Source organism: Biomphalaria glabrata, chromosome 4 (assembly GCF_947242115.1).
Source record: "Biomphalaria glabrata chromosome 4, xgBioGlab47.1, whole genome shotgun sequence".
In the NCBI taxonomy this organism is placed as follows: Eukaryota; Metazoa; Mollusca; class Gastropoda; family Planorbidae; genus Biomphalaria; species Biomphalaria glabrata.
Window position 1 is genome coordinate 24659321 of NC_074714.1, and position 17720 is coordinate 24677040.

Here is a 17720-nt window from a genome sequence, read left to right on the forward strand (position 1 = left end):
GCTACGTCACAAAGTCCGGTGACATCTATCGGTCATTCTTTGTCATGAGGCCGTTCACCCTCTGAGTTTGGTTGTAGCGGACGGTGTGTTGGCCCGTAAAACGTTATTTGTCTGTACCAGTTTCTCGGACTTATTATTCAGTTGGATTTTTGGGACCCCTGTTTAGGGTGAGTTATTCGTTTGTGATATCTATTATTGTATGTTGTATGAGGTTGTCACTATTTCTATTTTTAGTGTAGAAGTTGAGAATATTGTGTTTATTTCGTTTATAGGGTGCCAGTGTTGGAGTTGTGGGCGTCGCTTGCCGTCTCAGAAATACATATTGCAGTTTTTTTCATTGTCATTGTCGAATTGGCGATTATCTGAGGTCTAACCTTACTATTACCGAGGTTGGCAGTGTTGTGACGCCAGTCGGTCAGAGTCTGGTGGACCATAAAGCCAGGGTGACAAGTTAATAGCAGTAGCAAAGGTGCTTAAATTAATTATTGAATATCTTTATATATACCTATTATATATATCTATATATATATATCTAATATATACATTGTCTATTTATCATCCTCATTGTACATACACATATATGTTTCATACAATTAAATTCATTTAGTTTTGTTGTTATTTAAACTATTCACCTTGTTGTTTACTGTATGTACGACAGCGTGGGAGTGATGTTCTTGTCAGGTTGAACCCCGGGACCTTAATAGTATACAGCTAGTTAAAAACGCAAATAAATCCTAAACCTGACAAATGGGGGCTCAGAGTCCGGCTGTGACTACTAGGTCATAGATTGTCTTATCTAGTCTTGTTATCTTATAAAAAAAAAAATTATATACTGGCTTATACCCCTTTATTGTATTTATACTTGATGTTATTGGGTACAATTTGCTGAAGAAAAAAAATTGTTTGTGTACTTCTCATAATTGTTTTGACATCAAAAGTAGCAGAGGCTTGAAACATTGTTAAATTTATCATTAATTTGTTTGGATTCACCGCCATATTACCATATGTGTTGATTGTTGATATTGAGGATTGTACCAATGCTAAATTCATCATTTATGATTTTGAACTCATCTTCTTATGACTATAGGTGTTGATATTTCAAAATTGTGATTTATATTCATTTATTTAATTTTTTTTTCATGTAATTTTGTGCTTCACTTATGACCGAGTGACGAGTGTCTTCTCGCTCCCGACAACAGACAAGTGTGTGGGGATTGACCGTTGATACCGGTGTTAGAGGCCATCGTTCCTGTGTTGGTGTTTTGGAAGTCCCTGTAGCAGCTACCTTTCTACGCATCGGCCTGGAGTGAGGCGTTTTCTCTCCGACGTTGGATACTGCTCAGATAGGTTTTCTCTTTCTTTGCCATACGTCACACTCATAGGTTGTGGTTTACATCTTATGTCTGTATATTATAGTATATCATAGTAATAATAATAATAGTATTAGTTGATTTAGCTTAAGACAGTAAGGCACTTAGACCATGGAAACCAGGTTAACGGTAACGTCACAATTTATTAGTGATGGCCGTGCTATGGGGTACGAAGGGGAAAGGTTAGAGAAATATGTGAAGGAACGGAAAGCTGAATATGATAGAGATAAGGAAGAGGCGAAGGCAGAGGAAGAGGCTAGGTTTGAGCGGCAGGAGAAGTTGAAGAAAGAGTCGAAGGCAGAAGAAGAGGCTAGAAAGAAAGAGGCGAAGGCAGAAGAAGAGGCTAGAAAGAAAGAGGCGAAGGCAGAGGAAGAGGCTAGAAAGAAAGAGGAAGAAGAGAGATTTGAACGTGATGAGAAGGCCAAACGCGAGGAGCACGAAAGATGGATGGAAAGAGATGCCAAGGAGTCAATCAAGAGGAAAGAGGAGTTGGAACTGGCTAGGCTTAAAGAAAAGTCTGCGCCAGAGGCAGGCGGAGCGGCAGGACAGTCAGGGGATGTGCGATACAAAAATGTCTTAGACAGGCTTGACAAGAGTTTCCAGGGAATGAAAGATGACGACGACCTCCTAGCTTACCTAACACACTTTGAGGCCGTTGCAGCAAGGTGCAAAATAGAGAGAAAAGAGTGGTCCTTGCTGTTGTCATATAAACTGACCACCGCACTCAGAAACTTCATGCTAAGGGACAGTCTGTTCCTTAGCGAGAATTATGAAGAAGTCAAGACTGCACTTCTTCGCCATGCAGATATCAACGCGGAAACCTGCCGCAAAAGATTCCATCTCGTGAGACCAAGTCAAAACGACTTTAGGAGATATGTAACAGAATTGAGAACAGCATTAGACAATTGGTGCAAGATGGCCGAAGTCGGTAAAACGGTGGAGGAGTTAAAAGACCTGTTGATCAAAGATAGGATCTTAGAAAGTGTTTCGAGTGACGTATACAGGCAACTAGTTTTGAGCAAGCACAGAACAGTAGATAATATGCTAGAAGTTATAGAAGGATTTAAGGTAGCTGGTTCTGATGTGTCCATTTGTAAGGAAGAAAGTGTATATGTTGCAGCAGCATGTAGTGAGTCGGGGTCAGATGTGTCTATTTGTAAGGAAGAAAGTGCGCATGTTGCGGCAGCGTGTCGTGAGCCTGTGAGAAATAGAAGTCCAGGGATTGAGAGTAACTTAATTATTTGTTTTAAGTGCAAGAGGGGAGGCCACAAAGCGTCAGAATGCCCTCAACGTTCGCAACTTAACTCTAGTCCTGCTTCTGATGTTAGATACAGGAACGCACCCACAATCTCCACTAACACACAAAGGCCCAGTAGAAATGCATCACAAGGTCGCTACCAAAGGCAGTTTGATGGTAACGGTCGAAGAATCCGCGGCAATAGTGCTGGGAGACAAAGTTATGCTACATACGAGAATTCTTACAATAACAGGCACAGTAGAACGGGTGGTACTGGGGCATACCAAAACAGAGATCAAGGCCCAGGAGGTTCTTATAGATGACTGAGTGGTCCTCACAATATTCAAAATTGTGGAAATTGTACTTTAGGGAAAGGAGATGAGTATTTTTCCCCCTGTAAGAGAAAAACTTTTTCATATGTGGATAAGACATTACGTGATAAGTCTGTGGGTAAGCTGAAGTTTGAAAAGGGAAGAGTAAATGGGATAAGTGTGTCTGTTTTGAAAGATTCTAGTTCGAGTGTTATAGGAATTAGAAGTTCATTAGTTGGTGAGAAAGATATGATTCCTGGTACTTATAAATTAAAACTTGTTGATGGGACAGTGAGGGATTATCCATTGGCTTGTGTGAGTATTGAGTCGGATTACATTGTCGGTAAATATGTCGTAGCTTGCTTTAAAGATCCGGTTGCAGATTTAATTCTTGGGAATGTTGACAGTAATGTGAGTCGTGAGTTTAATTGCTCAGCAGTAACTAGGTCAATGACAAATGAGATTGAGGGCGGCACTGTAAGTGATTGTGGAGTATTGGAAGAATGTCGAGATGTGTTAGGTACAAGCGAAGAATTTTTATGTGAACAGTTGAGTGATCCGTCTTTAAAAGATCTATGGGAGCGACATGTGGACAGTTGTGTAGATAATAAAAAGAATGGAAGTGTGGAATATAAAGTGTTTGATAGACTATTGTACAGAGTGTTTAGGGGAAAGTTTGGTTAGGAAGAAAGACAGTTAGTTGTACCTTCAGCTAAGAGAGAAATTGTGTTGAAAACCGCTCATGAGAGTATGTTGGCAGGACATTTGTCATTAAGAAAGACTAAAAGTAAAATCTACAAATATTTTTTCTGGCAAGGTTTAGATAGAGACATAAAAGAGTTTGTGAGGTCGTGTGATATTTGTCAGAAAGCTAGGATGCCACGTCGTTGTGACAGAGTGGAGCTTGGCCAAATGAATGTTATTACCACTCCGTTTTATAAAGTTGCAACAGATATTATTGGCCCATTGGAGTTAACTGACAATAAGAATAGGTATATTTTGACAGTAGTAGATGTTGCTACGAGATGGCCAGAAGCGATACCACTGAGAAATATAAACACAGAAACAGTTATCGAAGCACTAACTAGTATTTTTTGTAGAATTGGGCTACCGACTGAAATTTTAAGTGATCAAGGCCCACAGTTTACTTCGGAATTGTACAATCAGGTCTGTAATTTTTTCTCTGTCAAACCAGTGCATTCTACCATTTACCACCCGAGCTCTAATGGGATGGTTGAACGACTTAATTCTTCTTTAAAATCCTTTCTAAGGAAAGTGTGTCAGGATAGCCCTTGTGATTGGGACCGGAAAGTCAACGCAGCATTGTTCGCCTACCGAGAGGTTACTAACGAAACAACGGGAATGTCACCATTTGAGCTTGTCTACGGAAGACAAATGAGGGGCCCTTTAGCTATCTTAAAGCAAGTGTTCGTAAATAACGAAGAGGAAAATGGGTACAAGAACGTATTCAGTTATTTACTGGATTTGAAGACACGATTATCTGAGGTGACTGCTATTGCTAATTTCAACAGTAAGGCAAACAGAGACAAATACAAGAAACAATATGACAAATACTCATCGAGGCGTGATATAAATGTGGGTGACTGTGTTTTAGTCCTCAAACCACACAGAGACAGTAAGCTGTCCGTGATTTGGCAGGGCCCGTATAAGGTTCTAAACAAGATTTCCCAATTTAATTATGTTATCCAGAAAGAAAATATGACAAAGATATATCATATAAACAGACTTATGAAATACCATTGTAGGGTAAAGAAGGGAGATAATCTAATTGTTGCAGATGAAAATAGAAATGAACTTTTGTCAGCTAATATGGTTTCAGTTGTAGGGGAGAAAGACGTTGCTGAGCAGGATGAATATAATGATGATATGCTACCTAACATTCCAACGCTAGAAATTACGCAAAAGAGAAGATTCACGAGGATGTCTTCACACAGGTCAAAATTAACCCCAATTTGAACCATATGCAAAAGATGCAAATAAATGAAATTTTAACAGAGTATAGAGACATTATATCCAATGTTCCTGGCAGGGCCACTGTCGAAAAGTTTAAAATTAAATTGATTGATAAGAAGCCTATAGCTCTGAAACCATATGCGGTGCCCATTCATATGAAAGAGAAAGTGAAGCGAGAAATCGACAACATGTTAGAATTGGGAATTATAGGGCCGACGGACTCCCCTTATGCAGCGCCAGTTGTTATAATTAAGAAGAAAGATGGCACACTCCGCCCTTGTATAGATTTTAGAAAATTAAATAATATTACTGAAATACCTGCTGAGGTAATTCCTGAACAAGAAGATTTGTTTAACATGTTGTATAAAGCCAAGTACTTTACATTGGTGGACCTAACAAAGGGTTACTGGCAAATTCCGATCAGTGAAACGAGCAAACCTTTTACAGCGTTTAGAGTTTTTGGGGAGCATTATATGTTCCACTACTTACCCTTTGGGTTGAGCAGTGCTCCAAGTCATTTTAATAAGGTTGTTAAGAGTATGCTAAAGGGAGTAGAAAATGTATTGTTCTACTTCGATGACATTTGTATTTTCAGTGAAGACTGGGAATCACACTCGAAGAGTGTCAGAAATGTTTTTTGCGCTCTAAGAGAGAACGGCTTTACACTAAAACCAGATAAACTTGAGGTGGGCTACACTAGTGTTAAATTTCTGGGTCATAATGTGGGACAAGGAGTTATCAAACCTGATCCTAGCAATGTAAAAAAGATCATGGAATTTAAAACACCCACTACAAAGAAAGAAATACGTAGTTTGATTGATCTGATAAATTATTACAGCAAATTTATTCCGAGTTACGCGGATTTAGTATTCCCCTTTACAGAGTTACTACGTCGGGGCATAGACTATATATTACATGGACTGCCAACTCTACGCACTAAGCCTATATTCTTCAATAAACAAGTCCCGTTCACGGAGGCGTCCTTGGTTGCGTGGTAAATTGACTTCCGGTAGATTTTTTTTTACTATATAAAGAAACCATTCCCGAAGATTTTTACCACCACTTTTACAGCAAATCATGAATGAAAACTGAATTGTTAAAGAAGATGTTACAGAAGTAAGTGTGCACAAATCAATTTCTGACTTAGATCTATAACTGTAAAGCTTTATAGCTGATTTTCTTAGCCAATATAGACTAATTAGACAAGCCTGTATTTCGTGTATTTTCTTGTTTACGACATTGATTGAATTGAAGTTCTTGTGAGAGCATAGCCTATATATACATATATAAACCAAATAGTAAGACTTGTTCAGAAGGATAACCCGGTGCATTTAGATCTATATATGCTCTTACTATAATAGGCTAAAATGACCTTTCGTTTATAAGTTTTAAAAAAGTCATATATTATGTGTAGGCCTAAAGTAAAGGTAATAAATCTAGATGTAAAATTTTCTCCGAGTTGAAAAATGTAAGAAAAGTATGTTTGGCATTTAGATGGTGTCGATGATAAAATAGAAAAAGTACATTCTGTGATGTTTTATGGCAAGTTATTATATCACAGTGCAGGACAGGCCACTGTCCTGTTGCCTCATGTTTCTCACGCCACTCACGGCTATGGCCAAATTTCGAATCCCGGTGCCCCCGTGCCTCATATTCTGTTTGACTGCCCCAGACTTGCTGATCTCCGTCTCAACAGGTCAGAGAAACCAAAAATTCTCGATCTGTATGGTGACATATATGCACTACGCAATACAGCAGGGTTTCTGTCCAGGGCTTTTGCAAGAGAAGATTTGAGCCTCTCAAGCCCTCACTCAAATGGAGTTTGATGATGTTGACTTTTTATGCCCTTTTTTCTGTCTTGGTGAGAGTTATTGTAAGACTGAACTATTGACCTGCAGCTGTCGAAGTATTGACTAGCCTTTGTAATCATGACTGCGAATGGTAGTGAGAGCCACATCGTCGTCAAACATCAGTTCCCTAATCAGGATATGTCGTCTCCTCGTTTTGGTCAAGCCAGTTTAAGAAGCCTTCCATCCGATCTACTGTGGATATATACTCCATCTTCCAAGGCACTATGAGAGTACTGACGAAACAATTCCGAATAGTGTTGATGGCCAAAACCCATCCTTGTTTTACCCTGCTCTTGATAGATAATACCGGTACCTAAAAGTCTTAGAGGAAGAATTGTCAAACTTTACAGTTCCTATCATGTGAAGCTGACAGTAGTTTCAATAGCTTATTTGGACAGACAATTTTCACTAGTAAAAACCACTTCTGCTTAGTGTGAGCCTATTGCTAAATGAAGTTCATATTTCTATTACTTTCTACTCAAGTCACCCAAGAGAAATTTTATTTAAAGTGAAAACTTTTTATAATGCATTTTTCGTTTGTTTTGTTTTTTTATTAAAGGAGCATACTACTTCCACAAACCTGATTTGATTGTCACTAACTTTCAAATTGAAAGGGATCTACTAAAAGTGAGATTTTTTTTTACTTTCTGCAATAACATTGTGTTATCATTACATGTATCACTTTTAATTACTTGTAATTGTGAAATAATAGGTAAAAAATCTCCTTAAGTACATGTTATATTTAATCCTATGCATAAAATTTATTTACATTAAAAAAAATAATTAAAGCAGGCCTAATTGTAGAGAAAAAATTATTTCTTGTGATTGCATTGAAATCAGCTTTAAAGATGCTGTCCATTGTTGTAACATAAAGTAGTCTTACATTTTTTATTAGCAAATATATATATATTTGTAACATATATTTATAACATGTCTAAACTAGTTTGAATTTCTTTTCTTTTTTTTTTCAGCTGCTCATGAATTTTGAGATTTTACAGCAAATAGAGGAACAAATTTTATCTGCTTCCACTTAGACAAACAGCATGGAAATGTGCTATTGTAATGAGTAGAAGATATTTGTCATTTAGAGTATCATGCGTCATTGACTTATGAAAACAAAATGCAACAGCAAATTATCAGTCAGCACATTTCAAGATGAGGAAAAGAACAGTATAAGCTACATTCATTGATGCATTATTTATACAAAAATGTATAGTCAACCAAGTCATCAATCCATTTTTTTATGAAGCCAGTTACAGTTACCATGAAAGGATGAAATTTCAGATAATATTCTGTTTGTTTTATGAAATGAGAATAGGCCTACATCAGAAATTGAAATGGTCATCTTCAGTATTTAATGTTTCATCTAAAAATGATAATTATATTAATACATATTTGATGTACAAACAAATGAAAACCATTCAAACACTTTTTTTTTGTGAAGTATAGAGGATTAAACTTGTAAGTGTCTGAACAATACTACATCGACATTAACTTATTATTATAGACTTTTTACAGGAAATTGAATAATGCTAACATTTACTGACAAGTGAATATTGAAGTAATGATGTGCTTTCTATTTTAATAAGTCAATAATATTAGTAAGAACAATATTATCTTCACTTTCTTAATATTATAAACTGTTAGACACCTTATTTATATAGGTTAGTTATTTAGCGACGCACCATAGAAGACGCATATTGAACGGGACTAGTGACGTTTGGGATATGTTGGGTTAGAGACTGAAAAAATCAGTTAGCGATAGAACATTCCAGGGTAACGACGTGTTTAGTGACAGAGACTTCTACTGTGGCCTTTTATCAGAATAAATCCATGTACAATTGTTCATCAGAGTTGACTACATCTCTTCACTTGTTAAAATAGATGTTGTATAGTCCTTGTTTGGATTGTCGTTCAACTGCACGTAATACACCCGAACAATTACACCCAAACGATTGCAGAGTAATTGGTTGACTTCAAGACAGCCTGAACTAGCAACATCACAGTGGCGACCCCGAACCTCGAAGCCGGACCCCTGATGAAGCCGAACATCGAACCGGACCTCGAAGCAGAACGTTTACTCAGGTGAGGGTCGTGCACTCGAAGTTATAAAGTTTCATCGGAGTACGGCTGAACACAGAATCATCGCAGAGTGACTTTGTTCTAGATCTACATGCAGTCGTCGACTGTTTGATCGCACGTTCAACGAGCCGTTAACTCAGGGTGACCTTCGTCAGGACCGTAATCATCGCAACGTCTGGTCTACTTAACCAGTATATTATCAACGCCTGATCTTCATATGCTGAATCGACCTACAACCAGAGAAACCGTTCATTCATAACGGGTGAGAGATCGTTGGTGAACCTGTTGGACATATTTTTTTCTTCGTCATAGGAGCCACATCGAGTATCAAGTTTTACCTCGCCAGTTCGAGAAGGACAGTTTGCCCGCTGTCAGAAGTATTGTGAGTACTACAAGTTTGGTAGCTAACTAAATCGAAACCGCTCTGTCGTCTTACCCTTGGAGAGATTCTTGTGGAGCAGTTTGCTCATTGAACCGGTTGCTTACCACTTTTATAACGGTCACTGTGTTTAACCTTTGGAAGGTTAGTGAAGTAATCTTTATCAGCACTGAACATTGATCTATGTAGTATTCGTTGGTCTAGACGATATCTAGACGTGCTGATATTGAAGTTGTGGAAACAGCTACATCCACTTAATTTCGTTGAAAACCGTTAGTCGTATAACGGAACGTCGGAGGTGACCTTGGTTTCACCTAGTCTACATTGGACAGTTTGGTCTAGTGAAGCAGAGTACAACAGAAAACTTCGTCGTACTACCAGAGTAGCAGCAGAAGCAGTGAACTATTTTAGAGAACCGTTATTCGTCAGCCCAGATCAAGTCATCGTCAAGAAAGTCGTTATTCGTCAGCCCAGATCAAGTCATCGTCAAGAAAGCCGTTATTCGTCAGCCCAGATCAAGTCATCGTCAAGAAATTCGTTATTCGTCAGTCGTCCAGATCAAGTTGCCGTCAAGAGACTGTTATTTGTCAGTAGTCGTCTACACAAGTCAAGTCATCGCCAGAAGAACCGTTAACCTATTCGTCAGTAACTGTGTACACAAAGTCGTCGGAACTACACATACGGTCATCAACAGTCATCGAAGAAACTGGGACATTTTGCTGTGACATATCAGGACATCTGTGGCATTACGTGGGATACGGGTAGCACCGGAGAACAGAGTCAGAACTGGAAGAGAGGCAGTGGAATTTGTTGTGATCTAGCATATTCGGGAGTCCGAACAAAGGGATCTTTCTTATCAAAAGCTAAGTGCCATTTTTCTTATTAGTGTATGTTTAGATTGCCCTTAGAAATAGATTTTGTCTAAATTTGGTATGTTAGCCTGAGTAAAATCAGGTGGTGCTGAAGCCTTAAACCCGTTCGGGGTAAAGACATAATTTAGATGAAAAACTATATTATACGTTTAGGGTTGTAATTTGTTTTGTTTGTGTAAACGTCATATCCGTTGTTGCCTGGTTACTTCGTGACGTTATCATTGTGTGCCATATTGTCATATCCCAACCCATAGCGATAGTCTCATTTAATTATTTCATTTGTTTATATTATTTTAAATTATTTATTTTTATTAATTTAATTAGATCTGTAATTTTTTTTCACTTAATGATAGAAAGTGCGGGTAGGATTCTTTTACTGTGAATCAGACTAAAATAATTTTAGTTTGAGCGGTTAAAATCAAATATGATTTTGCCATGAGAATAATGCCGAAACTGGCTATGTAGTCAAACACTGTCGTCTGGCTAAATTTAGATCTACAAATTGTACATCTCTTTGGTACATTTGATTATCTAGACTCTAATTTGAAATATTATGAATTGAAAAATGAATGAAGGTAGTACATTCTAGATATATATATCTTGTTGAAGATATATTTGACATTGTATACACATATTTGTTTCGTATGGTTAAATAGAACCATAATCTACTCTAGATCTAGACTCTAGACAGTCTTTGAATTTACTCTAAACACTTCACTGTAACTTCAGTCATAGTAGTCATACCAGGTTTTAAAAGTGATCATAGTTATTCATACTAGATCCAAAAGTTATAGTGCTCTTGATAACTAGATCTAAATGGTATTATTATACATACTATAATATACTAAATTTAAATTTGTGTGATACTAGATCTAATATGCAGATTTGAATATAACTCAGACTAGATTTACTCATTTACTAAATCTATAGATAGAGACTTAAACTTATATAAAAGTTTGTAAAAACTTAAATATAAAATAAGTACAAAGTATAGCCATAACCAATATAGGCTAAGTAAAAATATATATAAAATATAAAATACAATGGCTACATCATCATATGTGGACCTTAAGGAGGTTAAGGAAACAGCTATACAGGATGGAAAGGCCATGGAGTTAAAAGGAAAGGATTTAGCAGCTTATGTACAGCAAGTTGTGAAGGAAGAAACGGAACGTCAAAGACAAGAGATAGAGAGACAGAAAGAAGAAAAAAGACAAGAGATAGAGAGACAAGATAGGATCAGAAAGGAAGAATATGAGAAGCAAAAAGAGGACCAAGAAAGGCAGAGAGAACATGAAGCTAAAATGGAGAAGATGAGATTGGACGCAGCACAAGCCAGAGCCCAAACTGAACAAGGAAATAACACAAATAACTCAAATAATTATACCACTCAAAGAGACAACCCTAATTCGCAGACATGGCTAAAAAGGAAGATACAAAGTTTTGATGAACAGAAGGATGACATTGGTGATTTTTTGAAAAGATATGAGGCAAAAATGTCTACATTTAATATGCCTGAAGAAGAATGGTCTGAAATACTGATAGACTTTGTTCATGGTCAAGCTCTAACAATATGCCAAAATCATGACCATCATATTGATGATAGCTATCAGGTCTTAAAAAGAGAGTTATTGAACGCATATGGTCATAATGCTACAACTTTTAGAAAGAAATATTTTGACAATATACCATCATTAGGAATAGAACCCCAAACTACTATTAATATGGAAAAGGATTTTTTCAATAAGTGGGTAAAATTAGAAAAAGTGAATAGTTCGTATGAGGGATTAAAAAATTTTATTCTAGTGGACAACTTTGTAAATAAATGTGATCCTCAATTACAATCTTTTATTAGAGAAAGAAATCCAAAAACTATAGATGAAATAACAGAAATAATGAGAGTATACAAAAATGCATATCCAAATAAACCATTTTCTGATAGGGATAAGAGCAAAGTAGATTTAATAGGATACACCAAAGAAAATGTTGATAGAAGTAGAAATAGAAACAGATCAAATAGTGGAAATAGAAAATATAGTGAAATAACCTGTTTTAAATGTCAAGGAAAAGGTCATATAGCAGCTAACTGTAGAAGAGGGAATAGTAGGTCTGGAAGTAGAAATAGATACAATGAACAAAATAACAGTAGATATAGGAGTAGAGATAGGAATGACAGGGGAAATTATAGATATAGGAGTTACAGTAGGGAATACAAAAATAAAGGTACAGATAGGATATATTTCATGGAAGGAAATAGGAACAATTTTGCAGTGTACCCAGGGTTTGTAGATAGAATTCCAGTGGAATTAATTAGGGATTCAGGTTGTAACACTTTGGCAGTAAAAACTAAATTTGTCAAACCTCATTGGTATAAAGGGTTTACTAAGAAAGTAGAATTAGCAGATGGCACTGTAAGGGAATTTAAAGCTATAAGGGTGTACATTGAAACTCCATTTTTCACTGGTTATTGTGATGGCATTGCAATACCAGAAATGAGATATGATATGTTGGTAGGAAACATAAAAGGAGTTAAAGAATGTTCTAGAAAAGAATTAGAAGACTGGCAAAACAAATACAAAAACATAAGACAAAATCATGAAAACATAGAAACACAAAATATAACAAGTATGGTAATAACAAGATCAATGGATAAACAAGATAAGAAACAGGAAAATACAATAAATGTAATAAGTAATGATAAAGAAAAAGAAACCAGTAATGTAATACAAATAGAAAATACAGATGTTAAGGAAAGAGAGATAGAAAATGAAACACAAAATAGTCTTGAAACACAAATATTTCAAAGTGAAAAAGAAACAACACCCACATTTGCATTAGAACAAATGAATGACAATATTATTGGGAAAATTTATTCAAGAATATCAGATAAAAACAATAATAACCCAATGGAGAAATTTTGTATAGAGAATAAAATATTATTTAGACAAACAAGTAATGATAACAAGAAAATAAAACAACTTGTCTTACCACAGAAATATTGGAAAGATGTTTTAATCATGACACATGATAATAATTTAGCAGCACATAGGGGAGTAAAGAAATGTTATAGGAATTTGTCAAAACAAGTATTTTGGCCCAAAATGAAAGCAACAATCAACAAATACATAAACTCATGTGACATATGTCAAAAGAGATCTAACAAAAGCTTAGTGAATAAAGCACCCATTCAAGAAATGGATGAACCTACAGAACCATTTCAGAAAGTATCTATTGATTTAATAGGACCTTTAATTCAAACTGAAAATAATAACAAATACATTCTAACAGTAATAGACATGTTTAGTAGATATCCAGAGGCAATCCCATTATCAAATACAAGTGCAGAGAATATTATTAATGCCATAACTCAAAAAGTAATTACAAGACATGGTATACCTAAAATTATATTGAGTGATCAGGGATCTCAGTTTAAGTCAGAACAATTTAAGAAATGGACTAAACAATACAATATACAACACATATACTCTTCGGTTTACCACCCAGAGAGTAATGATTTATGTGAACGGTATGGTGGTTCATTAAAAAGATCATTAACAAAAATAATTCAGAATAATCAGAACAAGTGGGATCATTACATTAACTATGTACTATTTGCTCATAGAAACAACATCCATGAAGCAACACAATTTTCACCATATGAAGTAATACATGGAAGAAAACCTAGAGATGAATTAGATGTTTTTAAAGAAAATCTAATAGACAATGAGAATAAATTAAATAATGACAGTAAAACAACAATCACAACAGAATTGAAAGAAATATGGACTCAAGCATATAACAACAATAAGAAGTACAAACAAAGTGCTCATGAGAATATAAATAAGAAAAGGCAATTGAAAACACTAGAAGTAGGAAACAATGTATTAATATTAATAAATGACCTGAAAAATAAAATTGGTAAACAATGGAAAGGTCCATTTAAGGTGATAAAACAAATTAGTGATGTGAATTATCAAATTGAAATAAATGGGAAAATTAAAACATATCACATAAATAATTTGAAATTAGATCATGATAGAGAAGATGAGTTGATACAAAACATTCAGGAGGAAATAGAAAATACATTTTCAGAAAGAGAAGAATGCTTAATGATAATAACAAATGAAAATCACAATGAAAATGATATTAAGGAAATACCTGTAATTGAAACAAAAGAGAATCAAACTTGGCAAAAGATTAATCTTAATAATTTAACTAAGAAAAAGTCAAAAGATATAACTAAAATAATACAGGAATACAAAGAAATTTTTTCCAGCATACCAGGAAAAACTAATATTATTAAACATGACATTAAAGTAACAGACACAAAACTTATCAAGCTTAAGCCATATAGAATACCGCTACATTTACAAGACAAAGTAAAGAAAGAAATAGACAATTTACTAGAATCAGGTATAATTGAGCCATCAACATCTCCTTTGCTTCACCAATTGTGATAGCCAAAAAGAAGAATGGAGATATAAGATTATGTATTGATTATAGGAAACTTAACAACATCACAGAATTTGACCCATATCCAATGCCAAATATAGAGGATATTTTACATAAATTAAATGGAGCAAAATTTTTTACTAAATTGGATTTAACTAAAGGTTATTGGCAAATACCTTTAACAGAAAATGCAAAACCTTACACAGCATTTGTAACACCATATGGTATTTTTCAATGGAATTATATGAGTTTTGGATTAGTAAATGCACCTGCCACATTTAATAGAATGATGAACATGATAATTGGAAACAAAGAAAATGTTATTTGCTATTTAGATGACATATGTATTTTTAATAATAGTTGGGAGGAACATTTGGTAGATGTAAAAGAAGTGTTTAAAATAATAAAAGAAAGTGGACTTACAATTCAAGCAGAAAAAGTAGAAATAGGATTGGAAGAAATAATTTTCTTAGGACATAAAGTAAATAACAACATGATTAGCCCTATTGAAGATAACATAAAGAAAGTACTTAATATTGAAATACCTACAACAAAAAGACAAATTAAAAGCATATTGGGAATAGTAAATTATTACAGAAAGTTTATAAAGAACTTAGCAGAAATAGTGAATCCACTAAATGACTTACTTAAAAAAGGAAAACCTCAAAAAGTAGTCTGTAATGAGGAATGTGTGAAAGCTATTGACAGAATTAAAGATGTTTTTAGTCATGAACTAATATTAAGACTACCTGATAAAGACAAAATATTTTATGTCACAACTGATGCATCTGGTAATGCTATTGGTGGTTGTTTAATGCAGAACTATGATAACTTACATCCTATATTATATGTAAGCAGAAAATTGTCAGAGGCAGAGAAAAAATATAGTGTCATTGAAAGAGAAGCCTTAGCTGTAATATGGGTAATTACTAAGCTAGAGAGCTATTTAATAGAAAGGAAATTCATATTATTAACTGATCATAAACCTATTCAGTATATACAGCAAAAGAGCATGAAAAACAGTCGTGTTTATAGATGGTTCTTATCACTACAGGAATATAAATTTGAAGTGAAAGCTATTAGTGGATCTGTGAATATTGTAGCTGATCTATTGTCTAGAATGACATTGAAGTGAAATAATTTTGTAAATAAACTATGATTATATTGAGTATGTAATATATATTAATATATTGACACCATTTATATGTTATGGAAAAGGGAGATAAGTAAATTTGATGTTAAGCATTTAAAAGTAAGTATGGATATTTTTTTTTTGTGTGAATCATTTCATATATCATTGACGAAAGTTAGTTCTATGGAAAAGGGTGAGTATAAAAGAAAAATGGACAAAAGCGTATAAAAGGGTGGTAAGAAAAAATTTATTGAATGTGTAAATAAAGTCTATAATTGTTTTCTGAAATGTTGTATTTTATCAGATTACTACCAGTGAAGAACATTTGTGAGTGTATGACGTGCCCATAAGATGCCACATTTTCCTCCATAATGAACTGTGTACTAATGAAGATGATTCTGGAATGTTATGATGAACTGTGTACTAATGAAGATGATTCTGGAATGTTATGAACATTGACATTGAATATGAGGAACTGTCAAGTTAGGATGAAGAAGTCAAGATGAAGATGTCAAGATTTTATGTTTGTTTGTCTTCCCCTTAAATTGAAAATGCCCTTGTAAGACTTGACAGTAGTGGAAAAATATTGACATATTTTTTTTTCAAGGGGGGGAGGAATCTGTTAGACACCTTATTTATATAGGTTAGTTATTTAGCGACGCACCATAGAAGACGCATATTGAACGGGACTAGTGACGTTTGGGATATGTTGGGTTAGAGACTGAAAAAATCAGTTAGCGATAGAACATTCCAGGGTAACGACGTGTTTAGTGACAGAGACTTCTACTGTGGCCTTTTATCAGAATAAATCCATGTACAATTGTTCATCAGAGTTGACTACATCTCTTCACTTGTTAAAATAGATGTTGTATAGTCCTTGTTTGGATTGTCGTTCAACTGCACGTAATACACCCGAACAATTACACCCAAACGATTGCAGAGTAATTGGTTGACTTCAAGACAGCCTGAACTAGCAACATCACAAAACACAATATTTCCTGAAAAGATTTTTTTAAATTATAGAAATAATGCTCAAGTCTTCAGAAATGGTAGTTTTCAGAATCACAAAATCAAGGACAACATAGTATTCATGAACTTCCAGCTATCAGCAAGCTCCTAGTAGGTATTATGGAGCACATTCTCCTTCAACTCAGAGGATCACAGGCACTGGACAAATTCTAGTACTGTTGATGGAATAGAAACAACATACATTAAATTCATAACAAGTCACCAATTCAATCTAAGTTTTATATAGTACCAAACTTCCATATGTTCAAGTCCTTTACGGATAAAATCAATTCTGAAAACATCTAACAAAACAGTTCTTTAAACGTATATTAGGAGTATAGTAAAGTATATTAGAGGTTTTACATAAAAAATGCTATGGGAACATATTATGAAACAAAAATATTACAAAAAAAAAGGAATAGAATAATAATAACAATATTTAATCTTTGACATTATATTCAGTAATATTATGAAAATTTAATGAATCATTAAATGCACTTGAAAGTGAAGGGGACAGATTTTTAAAAAAATTCAGGAAATTTTCTGCACAAGCATGCTGAGGTAACCCAAATAAAGAGAGTCATTAAATATTGTACTGAGTGTTTGAAACTTAATTTTTTATTGCATACATTAAAATATGAACATATCTTTTCAAATTTAAAGGGAGAATTTGAAGACTGCTTTTATTCTTTTTGCACTAAGATAAAAGTATTAAATTTTAAGCTGCCCTACTTACTGGAAGGAAGCCTGGTGGCTTAGCGGTAAAGCGCTTGGCTTCCGAACCGGAGGTCCCAGGTTCAAATCCTGGTGAAGACTGGAATTTTTAATTTGAGTCTGAGTCCACTCAGCTCTAATGGGTACCTGACATTAGTTGGGGAAAGTAAAGGCGGTTGGTCATTGTGCTGGCCACATGACACCCTCGTTAACCGTAGGCAACAGAATGATCAGAAACAGATGATCTTTACATCATCTGCCCTATCGATCACAAGGTCTGAAAGGGAAACTTTACTTTTTTTTTTTACTTACTGGAAGTTTCGTAGGAAGAGTTTCTGG

The 17720-nt window shown here is 34.8% G+C and overlaps 1 protein-coding gene across 2 annotated transcripts; it reads left to right on the forward strand.

The window, feature by feature from the left end:
• The first annotated feature begins 1392 nt into the window (after nt 1–1392).
• Nucleotides 1393–16484, forward strand: LOC129925669 (uncharacterized). Of its 2 annotated transcripts, XM_056025530.1 has the most exons (4): nt 1393–6008; nt 7302–7369; nt 7714–10650; nt 15964–16484. In XM_056025530.1, the coding sequence occupies exon 1, from the start codon at nt 1482–1484 to the stop codon at nt 2928–2930; it is 1449 nt and encodes a 482-aa protein (XP_055881505.1). In that variant the 5' UTR covers nt 1393–1481; the 3' UTR covers nt 2931–6008; nt 7302–7369; nt 7714–10650; nt 15964–16484. The 2 variants fall into 2 exon arrangements, with proteins under 2 accessions (XP_055881505.1, XP_055881504.1); XM_056025529.1 differs by having other exon boundaries at nt 4332–6008; nt 7714–16484.
• The last annotated feature ends 1236 nt before the right edge of the window (nt 16485–17720 follow it).